The sequence below is a fragment of the Globicephala melas genome, chromosome 1 (assembly GCF_963455315.2).
Source record: "Globicephala melas chromosome 1, mGloMel1.2, whole genome shotgun sequence".
NCBI lineage: Eukaryota > Metazoa > Chordata > Mammalia > Artiodactyla > Delphinidae > Globicephala > Globicephala melas.
Genome location: NC_083314.1, coordinates 53,760,680 through 53,774,352, shown reverse-complemented (window position 1 = coordinate 53,774,352; position 13,673 = coordinate 53,760,680). Strand labels below are relative to the sequence as shown.

The following is a 13,673-nucleotide window of genomic DNA, read 5'->3' as shown; positions in this document are numbered from 1 at the left end:
AGGCTTGAGAAGAAATAATATGTATGAAAAAAAGGAGACTGAGAATGGGTATTTACTAGAATAATACAAAATAAAGAGAACAATGATATGGATAACAGAAAGAAGGGACTGTCTCAGTAGAAAAGCTTACTTAACAGTATTTTAGCAACTGAGCTTTATGTACCTGGTTGACATCTTGTTTCCTTCAACAAAACAAAAGACAACTAAAAGCTTATTTTATGATTCTCTAGTTCAGAAGGCTTCTCAAAGGATATTTGTCAGGTGTAAGCAGTCACATTTAGAAAGTTCTCTTCAAAACATATTTAAAACTCACCACGAAATCACTGGGAGATCAAATAACATGGAATCATGAAAGTCAACCAAATATTGTTGAAAACCAAAAATGATACTACTATACTGCAATATAGATCAATATATAATAACATATTAGTGGTCTTAAATAAATAAAACACTTCTCATTCTACTGCATCAACTATATTGCTTCTCTCTTTTTAAGGAGCAGGGGCTGAAATCCAATCTGAAGTTCAAATGTTTAAGGGGGTAACATTAAAAAATAGTATCATCTGGATTTTATTCACAAATAACATATAAAAGTGAGCAACACAGACTAGAATATATATGTATTTTAATTAGACAAGTTATAAAAATCTACTATTTAAGAAAAAGTGCATATACCACAGTGTTATTCTTCACAAAACCCACAGTGACATTACAAACTGGTAAATGATGGCATGTTAAATAAGCTCAACTTCTGAAAAGGGTAATACTCACGCAGAGACAATTTCCTCACCACTCACAAACTTTGCATAAGAGACTGCTTTTCGGTGTCCTTTGAATACCATGATTGGCTGTTTAGTGTTACGAAGATCATAGTAGTGAACACAGTGATCTAAAATAAAACAAAACAAAAAGAGAAAAATGTAGTAAATGAAGAAATGGAAGGCAAAGCTTATTTTAACTGGTTTGGGTGTTTTTCATCAAATGTTTAAGAAACAATATCCCAGCTATAACAGTCAGAAAACTAAGAGCAATGACTCATTTTCAAAGATAAGAAGATACAGCAGGTTTTCTGTTTTGAATCTAGGAGACTATGGTTGTATAAAAAAGTGTATATACATATGCCAAAGTCAGCCTGAAAGGGAGTTCCACTGATATTTCTTGAGATCCTGGCTCTAGAAACAGTATTAAGGATTCAAAATAACTGGAAAATTTTTAACGTATCCTTACATTTTCATGGCTTTATAAAAGTAATGTAAACATTTTGGGTTTCTGGTTAAACAAAATGAAATATAATTTTATTCCCCACATTTGCTTTTTAAAATACACTTTCTTGAGACACATTTTACATATAATAAAAATCTACTCACTGTAAGTACATAATTCAATGATTTTTAGTAACGTTACCCAGTGCTGCAACCAACACCATAAATCAGTTTTAGAACATTTTCTTCATCCCAATAAGATCCCTCGTGCACATTTACCACCCACCACCTAGGCAACCACTGTATTTTACCTCTATACGTTTGCCTTTTCTGAACACTTTATATAAATGAAATCATACAATATGTGACTTTTATGTATGGATGGCTTCTTACACTTTACATGATGTTTTTGCAGTCCATCCATGTTTTAACATGTGTCAGCAGTTTATTATTTTCTATTGCTGAAAAGTATCCATTGCATGGATATACCACATCTTGTCTGTCCACTCACCAGTTTATGGATATTTGTTTCCATTTTTTGGTTATTGTGAATAATGCTGCTATAAACAATCGCATTCAAATCTTTGCATGGACATTTATTTAGGTTTCAGGTAGATATCTGAAAAGTGTAATTACTGTGTCACGTGATAATTCTGTGTTTAACTTTTTAAGAAACTGGTCACTGTACCATTTCACATTCCCACCAGCAATACATGATGGTTTCAATTCCTTTACTTGAGTTCTTAGAAAATTTTGGCAACACATCCGAAATGTGTTTTGCAAATATTTTCAACCTTTCTGTTGCTTATCTTTTTAGATAAGTACAGAAGTTTTGAACTTTGATAAGGTCCAATTTATCTTTTTTTCTTTCATAGAACACACTCTTGGTGTTGCAAATACGAAAACTGACTAATCCAAGGTCTTAAAGATTTTTCTATTTTTTTTCTAACAGCTTTATTGTTTTGGTTCTTATGCTTAAGTCTGTGATCAATTTTAAGTTAATTTCTGTGTGTATGGTGTGAAATAAAGGTCTTAGGTCATCTTTTTGCACGTGGATGGATATGAATCCAGTTGTCCCAGTATCATTTGAGAACAGACTTTTTCCCCAATGAACCGCTTTGGCACCTCTGTTGAAAATGAATGGACTATAAATAAGGATTTTCTTTTGGATTTTTAATTCTAATCAACTGATCCACAGATGTCTACTCTTCTGCCAGTACAACAATGCCTTAATAACTACAGCTTTGTAATTTTGAAATTGGGAAGAAAAAGTCCTCCAAATTTTTCTTTTTCCTCAAAATTGTTTTGCTCTTGTTTGCCCCAACTGGTATCACAGACTTTGATAGTTGTGACACTACATCTGATTGTTTTAACAATACCCTGGGTACAGGTCTTTTCCCATGGAGACTCTGAATCAGGTCAAACGGAAACAACATCTTGCAAATGGAGCTTTTTCTTTTCTAGTGAGTTGTAAGTCAGGTCAAATAGTGAAAGTGATCTGGAAATGGGGATTTTTGAGAAGCTCCAAAACCAGTTTTTACCCCAGTGGTGACAACAAGGCTGCTGGTTTTCAAAGCTTCCATAACTATAATGTTGGTTCATTTTTATAAATTTGCCAGTATTTTTGTTGCTTATATGGAAAAGTATTCCCACATTGCAGTTTATGTTTATTATTGTAATTGCATTAAGTGATCACCTCAAATGACAGCATTCAGCTTATCCTGTGGAAGTACAAATGTATAGCTGTAATCTGTTCGGCATGTGTTAGAGTAAAAATGGAAGAAAAAAATCCTCCTTCATCCGCTGTGCTCATGTTAAATTTATCAGTAAAAGACAGTAAACTTCTCTCTTGCAGTAAATAATTCAAAATTGAAAAACATTTTAGTAAAATAAGTCTTTAATTTTTCAAGTTATCTGAAAATAATGATACTATAAAATAGCATACTACAGTATAATGATATACTACCTCATTCTCAGGCTAATAAAAAAACAAAAGGGGATGTAATATGTAAAAGATATAGGGGTATAAGTAAAGGTTAAATTATGTCATTGTGTATTGCAAAAAGATTTTTCAGTAGCTGGAATGAGAAAAGTAGTGTGGAGACCGAGTAAGAAATGCAGGTGTTTCTGTAGACATGGCAGCCTGAAAAGAAACTGTACCGCAGTACTCAGAACCAGCTTACCATGTGCGATTTATTTTCAGCAAAATATATACTAGCTATCACATTACTGTTATTATGTCATCATGTTGGGTTTCTTTTCTTTTTTTGGTTTTATATTTTCACTGTATTTAGTTAGAATCTGACTTGACTTTATAGTTGCTTTAAGAGCTAGGAACACACAAAGGTGATCTTCAGTTGTACATTTGTGCATATACTTTAGCAATATTATGGTATAAATAATTTAGGTAAGTAGGTTAAGTCCTCAATAATTTTCTTTCCTCTATAAAAGGGAAGTCTTTCTGAAGTGTCACTATAATTCTAATAGTCTTAATAATTTGAAGATATAGTATATGATCCCATCTCTATTTTTCTTTTCTCCCTTTTTTACTTTGAAAAATTTCAAATCTGCAGAAAAGTTGAAAGAATAATACAATGAATACCTTTGTACCTTTCAATCTAGACTCACCAACTGTAAGCATTTTACAAAATTTGCTTTATTCTCCCTTCTAAAAACAAACAAGCACACGTACTTTTTTTTCCCCTTGAACCATCTGAAAGTAAGTTTTAAATATCAGGATACTTTACCCATAAAAATGTCAGCACCCACCTTCTAAAAAGAAGGAAACTCTTCAACAATATCATATGTCATACTCAAGAAATTAATACTGACATGAGAATATAACTTAATATGTATTCTGTATTCAAATATCCCAACTGTTTAAAAAATATCCTGAAAACTATTTAATTTTGTTAAAGGGTCACACACTATATTTAGTTTCTACGACTGTCATTTTACATATAACATTTTCATAATACTGTTATTTTTGAAGCATCTAGGCTACTTGTTTTGCAAAGTGTTCCACAAGTCTAAATTTGTCTGAATGTTTTCTCATTATTATGCTCTTATTACATAGCTTTGACAAGATTACTATAAAACTGATGGTCCTTCCTACTGCATCACATCAGGAGGCATATAATGTTTGTTCCATTGGTGGTCCTAAATTTGATTGCTTAGTTAAATGCCCCATGGCCTTGTCAATGTAAACAGAATCTGTTTCTTTTTCTTTAACTTTTTAATCAAACTATGCTACTTGTAAAACCATGGAGAGGAATACCAAGAAAGAACAATTTCCAGTACAATGAATAATTTTCCTATAGGGATACTAAAAAAAATAAACCAAAACAAAGCAAAACACCCAAACAAACACAGTTTCACCATTAATAAGGTAATCATTGCTGATATGCTAAAATAATAGGGTGGAAATAATTTGTCTGGAATAGATGTAGAAATATCTTATTGAACTTAATGTTTAATGAACAGTTCATTACCTTCTACTAAAGTAAGAATAAACCAAGTATAACTGATAAGTCAAAGTTTTTAAATACAGTTTATGACACAGCCACCCTAGACTGTGTTCCAAAAAGCAAGAAGCCAATATGGCCAATCAGAGATCAAACTGAATTTTTAAAATCCTCGATACTATTTTCAGGTTTCCCAGATGCTTGAGAATTTATAAAAATTCTCAATGTTCCAGCTTTTGGATGTCATCAAGATAGGGTTGGGATGAGAAAGCAAGTTGGAGAAATCCTTAGAAAGCATTCCTTAGGCAGGGCAAATAACTTTAGTATTTAAAAACACACAGGTCGGGCTTCCCTGGTGGCGCAGTGGTTGAGAGTCCGCCTGCCGATGCAGGGGACACGGGTTCGTGCCCCGGTCCGGGAAGATGCCACATGCCGCGGAGCAGCTGGGCCCGTGAGCCATGGCCGCTGAGTCTGCGCGTCCGGAGCCTGTGCTCCGCAACGGGAGAGGCCACAGAAGTGAGAGGGCCGTGTACCGCACAAAAAAACACACAGGTTCACTGGTTACTGATATTTATCTCATATAGCTATCATTACTGTTCTTAAAAACAATAATTAAATCATTTTTACCTCCTTTAAGCCTTTGATGATATCCTAACATACAACCTCAGAGATCTGAAAGAAAGCTAATCTTTGGAAACAGAAAGATCAAGCAAGTATAAGTTAAATAATACAAATGCACATGGAATACTTTGGAAGCATTTGCTTTTAACACCAGCTCTGAATCTGGTTGTTAGATCTTTGTTCATCATTTGAGAAAGAATCAGAAACTGTCATTGCTTATTTTTTTACCGTATATAAAACCCTAGAAAGACATATTAACTTTAGCCCACTATTATGTACGCTTTACTTTATGAGTCACCCCTCCTTACCAGTCTGCAAAAGATGCACAAGCAATTGTGATATTCTCCTAGTGTCACAGAAGTAGCAACTATCTATCTGTACATTAGAGATTAAGCCACAATCATCAAATCAGCAGCAGTTAAAAACAAACGAATAAGTTTTCCAGTTCTACACATAAGGTGCTTAGAAGTTAACACTCCATCCTAACAACAACTAAAAGGTAAACAGACTAAAAAATCAACAACTATTCTAGGATCCATAAGAGAGGTGAGGGCCAAGGTCAACCGCTGACACAAAGATTGGAAAGACAAAAGCAAATACAGGGAGTCATAGCTTATCAGAGCAGAGACTCGCAAGGAGAAATTGCCATGGGGAACCAGAATCTGGGTATAAAAATTTGAACTGTAACAGGTGAATTGCTGAAGGCTCAGCGTGGACAAGTCTAAGAGTTAAAAATTCCAGAAGGATCCAGTCATAGGAGTCCTCCATAATTTTGTCAGATTTATTTCTAGAAGCTTGATCAGGTTCTTAAAGGCAGAATACAGAGGATTTTTAGAGCAGTGAAAATACTCTATATGATACCATGATGATGAATACATTTGTCCAAATCCACAGAATGTACAACACCACAAGTGAACTGGTGATTATGATGTGTCAATGTATATTCATCAATTGTAACAAATGTACTACTCTGGAGGGAGATATTGATAATTGGGGGTTATGCATGGGTAGGGCAGGAGGCATAGGGGAACTCTCTGTTATCTCCCTCTCAATTTTGGTGTGAACCTAAAACTGTACTAAAAAAAAAAAAAGTCTTTAAAAAGAAGTCTCAGTTATGTAACAATATATTTTCCCAAAATTAAAAACAAAAACTCAGTTAAGAAAAAGTAGCAGAAACATTTATAATATCCTCCCTGGCTTAACTTACTTAGAACTTCAGGATATAAAACTGATTAAAGTAAGAGCTGCTCTGGTTAGAGCCCAGGGAGGAACAGGAGCCCTTTTCTAAGCCTCTTCTCTCCCTACATTTGGCTTTCCTTCCCCCCTGCCAACTCTTGAGAAATCTGAAGAGACAGAATTTGAAAATTAATAATTTTATTATTGATCACTATGAAAAAATGACTTCCTTTATTTTTTCCCAAATTTATCTCTATTTATGGTAGGGAGAGAGTATATTAATGAATTTTTAATGCTTAATTCCAAAGTTCATGGGCAAATAAATACTTTTACAAATCGCTACTATGACCACTCCCAAATCCAGTTCAAAATATCAATAACACCTATTTTTTTCAATATCTATTTGTGTATGTTCATGATTTGTTGGTTTTAATTATCTCTGATGGAAGAAAATGTGTTTCCCCTAAAAGAGTTTCTCTTGTGCTGTCTCTAAAACTAGACCGGCAACAGGGAAAATATTGTTTAAATCTTCATACTCACTAATATGACCCAGTACAATGTTCTATACATAGACATTAGTGGTTAAACAATGATATCATTGTAAGCTTTATCAGTTGGAAACGCAGAAAAATATGTATCACGTATAGAAAAGTCTTAATGTTTGTGTTTGTTATTTGAATTCAGCTGAAAGTATACACAATGAATTACTTGTGGAATGTATAGTTTTATTACCATACTGCTGTAGTAGGTTACAGATAAACATAAACCACACAATCTAAAATATTCACAGTGGCTTATAAAACATTAAATAAGCACAAAATGTGGGCAAAATTTCCTGGTTTCACAGTTTGCCTTCTTTAGAATCAGTCTCTACATAACAAAATGTGTGTTAATTACCAGGGAAATTTAAGGATCTGTTTTCCTCTTCTGCTTAGTAGGTGATATTTTTTAGACAATTAGATTTTTATAAAATTATTCAAACATCATAAATCTAAATTCAGAGGCAATGTCTTGCAAATCTAAATGGCTGTAGAAATATAAAATGGGCATGCCCACACTAGAAATAAAAGACTGAAATACATACTCAAAATGCAGTATAGAAAATTATTTCCTCAACGTAGTAGAAAATTATTTCCTAGTTTGCTAAGTTTATGTATAGCCAAACTAACCACCTGTAAAAATATGTGAATATTTACTTTGTGAGAATTATTTTGCTTCAGTCTTTACTGATCTGCTTTACTTCAATCTCTTTTCACAAAATGGTTGTCTAAATTAATGGTAGTAGGAAAGAACCAAAAGAAAAAAAAAAACTAAATAGTTTTTATACAGCATTTAGCTGAAAACCTTTAAAATTTTAATAAAATAACCCAATCAGGGGATTTGGTCTTTGAACTGGTAAATTTAATTTGTTTCAATTTACTGTGTTCAGATTAGTCAGATGTTTGGATTAACTCTCATCACCTTAGTTTTTACTTTTTATCCTGGCTTTTTCTATGGTTCTTCATTTCCTTGTTTCCTGCCTGCTATAGATTGAGTTCTTTTTAATACAGATTGAGTTTTCTCTCCTACTGTAGGTTTCGAAGTAGAGATTCTATTTCTATTCTTTAATGATTATGCTTAAAATTGTAGAATGAACGTATGACTTGAAGAACAAAGTTAATTAATATTGTTACACAGATTATACAAAAACCTTAGATTGTTTTCCATTTCATCAATACTCCTCCAAAACCTCGGTTACACTTTGTCCAAATTTTTACTTCCATCTTTTTAAAACATCCAAATTAGTCTCATTTTTTGTTGTTGTTGTTTTATTATTTATTATTTTTATTATTGTTTATATTATTATTTATAATATTATAAATATTATTATTTATAATTATAAATATATTATATTATTATATAATATATATAATTATAATATATATAATTATTATATAATATTATATAAATATTATATTATATTATTATATATAAATATTATTATTTATTATTATTGTTGTTGTTGTTTTATTCAGTCAATGCTAAGATTTACCCACATTTATGAATTTCTTTGCTCACAAGATTTCACTCTTTGTATTTTATTCAATTCTTGATGTAATTCTCTTCTTTTGTCTGTTTCTCTGTGGTGGGGGCAAGAAGAAGCATCCTATGCCATGAAGTCAGTGGTTAGAATTCTCAGGGGTCCAGCTCCTCTCTACCACTCAGAGCCCAGGCTAAGACAAAGTTTCTGGAGATTTCCCCATGTAGATACGCAGATAGGCAATTACAACACCCTAGGTACACACTTCCCAGGTCCACACCACCTGTTCCCTCCCCACTAACTCTTCAATATCCAGGTCTCTGGATTACTGAGGCCAGCAACTTTCCATCACCACCAGGCAACATAACTTCAGCTCACATGTTTACTTCTCTGGTTTTTCTGTTCTGCTTTGTTTGTGACCCTTTGTGATTTCAATACTTTATAAGCTATGCATCTAAAATAATATTTTATATATTTTATCTAAAATAATGATTATGTAAAATAAATAAAATGTTTATTGGCAGAGGATTTTCAGTTTATCTAGTCTATCACACTGTTAGAACCAGAACTCCCTTTTGAGAATTTTATTACTTCAATTGGTATAACCATTTGTGGCAAGTTTCAAAATAAAAGACTGATTAACCCTTCACTACGTCAAGTAACTACTTTTCTGGTGTATTTCACAGCTGTCCCTCCATTTCCAGAGGTACTTTCATCCAACCCAGGGTATTATTATTAATATAAAGTATATTTCTATATTAAGTGTCTTTCTATAGCAAGTGTCTTTCTATAGCAGTAATATAATAGGTAGACTCCATGCAAGTAAATGATTGAAAACTAATCTAAAATGGAGAATTTAAGTGCAAAAGATAATGTAGATTTGGGGTTCAGTCTATTTAATAACCTCCTTTATGCTTTTTTTAAAGTCATAATGAATCCTATTATCTCAATAATAACAGTTCATAAGAAAAAACAATTTGGTTTTTCTCTTTTACTAGACAGATTTGGTCCTTATGTTTTGCTAAATGCTATTAAAACAGAGACTTAGTATTTTAATTCAGTTATGTTCATCAGACAAAAACAGCTTTCTTACTATGACATATAAAGGGCCTTCATTATTTAGCCTACATCTGCATTTCCAAATTCTTGTTCCACCAATTCAGGAACCTGTAAATATTTTTGGCATAGTTATTCTTGTCCCAGGAGAAGACAGAGGGGTACACATGAAAATGATATAAGGAGCAATTTCAGAATACAAATGCTTGGTCTCCTCTCTGAAGATTCTAATTCAGTAGGTCTATGATAGGGCCCAGACATGAATAATGTTTCAGCTTCTCAAAAAAGACTGATATGTCTCATAATGTAAAAACACTATTCTAATGCTATTTTTTTACAACATACTGTAACTTATTTGCTTGTCTGCCTTATCTAACTGTAACATCTTGAGGGGTAGGATTATTTATTTTTGTATACATAGTAACAAATACAAAGTTATTTTAAAAATAAGTGTTTGTGAAGTTAATAAATCAATGATATAATTCTGAGGAAAAGAATTCCGTATCCTGATTAATGTGATAGAGGGGGTAATTTTTTTTTTCTAATGGCACATGGTCTAGTTCCTCTAATCACTATTTACTTTCCCTTTAGGGACTATAAGAAATCTTTAGATATATGTTACACATTGGATAAGCAGATCTGTAATTAAAGTGGAGACTACAAAGTTCATGTGCTTAGGCTGATCAGTATCATAACATTCTATTTGTGGATCCGGAGTGCAGCTAAGTATCACTTACCTGGTGGTCTCACAAGATGTTTCAACCCAGAATGACCACAGCTTCCTAATACTAACACACCCCTACTATGTGTCTTCTAATATACTTTTATTCAGAATTCAGTATTCTAGAGTTATACAAAATCAAGTGGCTGCTTTTGTTTCTATTTTCTGCAATTTATATCTGGAATAGAACCATCTTTTTGTATCCATGCATCCATCCTCCACCTAACCATCTGTCCATCCATCCATGCAGGTAGGGTTATTAACATCTTAAACTTATCACAGTTCCAGAGCTAATTAAACCACAGTTTTTGGTTGCTTGAAAAATCTTTGTTTTTATTTGTAAAAAAAGATTTTTTGGCTGGATACAGAATTAGGGGTTAAAAAAACTTTTTAGCACTTTAAATGTGTGGTGGGTCCATTGGTTTTTGGTCTGTATAGTTTATAATGAGAAGGTTGCTATAACTTTTATCTTTCACAGTATATTTCTCTGTCTTCAAGATTTTTCTTTGTTTTGGACATTTTGACTATGATATACCTAGGTATTTTTGGTCTGTTTGTTTTTATTGTGTTTGAGGTTCTGTGAACTTCTGGTATCTAAGGTTGGTTACCTTTCACCCATCTTGAAAAATTCTTGATCTTTATCTCTTCAAATATTTCTTCTTTCCTTTTCTTTCCTTCTGCTTTTACAACTCCAATTACAAGTATGTTTGACTGTCTGACATTGTCCAGCAACTCTTTGCTACTGTGTTCTGTCTTTCCCTCCCGCTCTTTTCTTTGTGTTTCACTCTGGATAATTTCTATTGACCTATCTTCAAGTTCATCTAGTTTTTTCTTAGTTTGTATCCAATCTGCTGATAAGCACATCAAAGAAGTCTTTGTTTCTGACATTAAGATTTGTATTTCTAGTATTTCCATTTCACTTTTAAAAAATACTTTGCATTTCTCAGGTGAAATTCTTCATCTTTTCAAGCACATTGTTTATCTTTCCCACTGGATCCTTTAACATGTAATCATTTATTTTAAAATTTCTGTCTCATACCCCAACATCTGCGTTATCTATAAAACGAATGAGTCCTTTGAGTCTTGACAACAGGATGCTTATTCTTACTTATTTGTATACCACATACTTTTAAATTAAAGGTAAGAGATCATACATAGAACAGTAGACTCTGAGGTAAACAGTATTTCTGCCTGGAAATGAGGACCTCTTTTTCTGTCAGGCAATTAGTGTGATGGAATCAACTATCCTAGTCAGTGGTTGAGCTGAGTTTTGGTTTTGGTTGTTAAGCTCACTGTTGTTAAGTGCATCACAGGCTTCAAGTTTTTCCAGCAATGAGCTGTCATCACTTTGTGCTTAGTGTGGTCCTGGGGCAAGAGAAACTCTTCTCAGTATTCCTGCTCTACTGTTACTTTTCAACAATTCCTGCATGTCTGAGCCTAGGAGAGGGTCTTTCTCCATGTTACTGCCCCTCCCCTGGTGGTAGAGGACTCTTTCTTGTTTTTCTGGTGATAGGATTCTGTTTGGAGAGGGGTTCTCAGTTCTTCTGTTCCATCATGAGTCCTAGGAAGGGTGCAAATGCCTGAGTTTCTGGTATGGGGCTTCTTAAGCATTCTAACCCCTCACCATCATGGCAGGCAAATTCTACACAGCATCTGAGGCAGGTCTTAGACAAGAGAGAGTTTTCATGCCACTCAATCAGTAGTAGTAGATCTCTGCTTTGTATGATGCAAGATCCTGAGCCCAAGAAGTTTTCCTGCTTCTCTCCTAAGAGCTTAAAGCTTCTGCTCGATATGAGAAGAGGGTCTGGAGAAAAAGGTGATATTTTGTGCTGGTCTTTCATCAAGAACTCATCACTTCATGAACTTCTGACTGTCACTGATGCAGGTTACTGTCTTGCCTCATTTATTTTGTGAGCAGCCAGTGGAGGGCCATGGAGAAAAGCTTATGAGTAAGTGTGCATTCCTCTTTTGTTCTGGACTTCTAATTATTCTACACTGCTATGCCAGCCCACACTTGGCCTTTAAGAATGCGTTAACATTTTAGCTCATTTCTTCTTATCAGCTTCTATGGTGGCTACTTCTTCCTCTTGTGGTCTGCAAATGTTCATATGTCCTATCTTTCCTTGGAGGGGCTTGGCATTCCTTGGAATTCAGTTACCCTGCCTTGTGACTTCAGCTCTCTGACAGGCAGGGGTCAAGAAAAGTTATAATTTTGTAGCTCATATAGTTTTTCTGTTTTTAAGATGAGGGTAGCATTTCTCATGGAAGAGAAAAAGAAGGAAAGAGAAAAAGAAGTAAGGGGAGTTGAGAGAAAGCACTAGAGAACAGGAGCAAGAAAGAGTCAGCGCATGTACAGGCAAGGAAAAAAGTTTCTGAGATTCTGAACTTCTTTCTACAACCACAGATGGTTCTACAATAGTTGAGAGAGTTCAGGTTTTCAGATTCATGCATGAATTTATGAAAAAATCCACATCTTACTAAAACTCCTTGATTTATATCATAAAAATACATATTTCTTTACAATTAAAATATTTAATTTTTTATTTAATGTTGTGCAATAACTCATTTAAAGACTAATCTAACAATTAAAGCATTTAGCACCTGATTTTTGACTAGTAATAGCCACTCATTGATTCTCTGCCACCTACAATGATCTATCTATATCTGTCCCAAAATTAACTAACCAAGTAGACTTCTAATTTTTTTCTAAAAGAATACTAAAAAACTATACCCTCATAAATTTTTAAATCAATGTCTAAAATTTTTCATCATTTGCCATTTATAACATATTTAAATGACATTTTAAAATATGAATTAAGTATATCTAATGAAATCTAAACATCACAGTAATTTGATGTCAAACATCATCCACTAAAAAATATACAGAAACAAGATATTCTTTAAGAGTGGAAAACTTCACATAATCTTTTCCTTGAATTTGTATTTTTGTTCCCCTTGCAAAATAAAATGTATCCCATAGATTTTATACTGTCTTTTTTTTTTTTTTTTTTTTTTGCGGTACGCAGGCCTCTCACTGTTGTGGCCTCTCCCGTTGCGGAGCACAGGCTCCAGACGCGCAGGCTCAGCGGCCATGGCTCACAGGCCCAGCTGCTCCGCGGCATGTGGGATCTTTCCGGACCGGGGCACGAACCTGTGTCCCCTGCATCGGCAGGTGGACTCTCAACCACTGCGCCACCAGGGAAGCCCTATACTGTCTTTTTAGGCTAAGTCTTGTTTAGCATTCTCTCTTCTTTGAAAAAAGGATGTATATAATACAAACATTAATTTAATTTTCTGTGACCAAAATGCTCTAATTGTAAGATATTTTCTCCATTTGAGTTACTATTAAAATTATCAGTATACAATTGATAAAAAACAACAAATCTTGATAATTATTAAACAAAAGTAATATT

At 33.6% G+C, this 13,673-nt stretch overlaps 1 protein-coding gene across 8 annotated transcripts in view; it reads right to left on the bottom strand.

Annotated features, from left to right (window-relative positions):
* COP1 (COP1 E3 ubiquitin ligase) overlaps window positions 1-13,673 on the bottom strand; it is a 278,313-nt gene that overhangs the window by 67,356 nt on the left and 197,284 nt on the right. For all 8 annotated transcript variants that reach the window (XM_070043911.1, XM_060296028.2, XM_030875399.3 and 5 more), the window contains one exon: window positions 772-889. In XM_070043911.1, coding sequence (XP_069900012.1) covers window positions 772-889 — 118 coding nt within the window. The remainder of the gene's footprint in view (window positions 1-771; window positions 890-13,673) is intronic.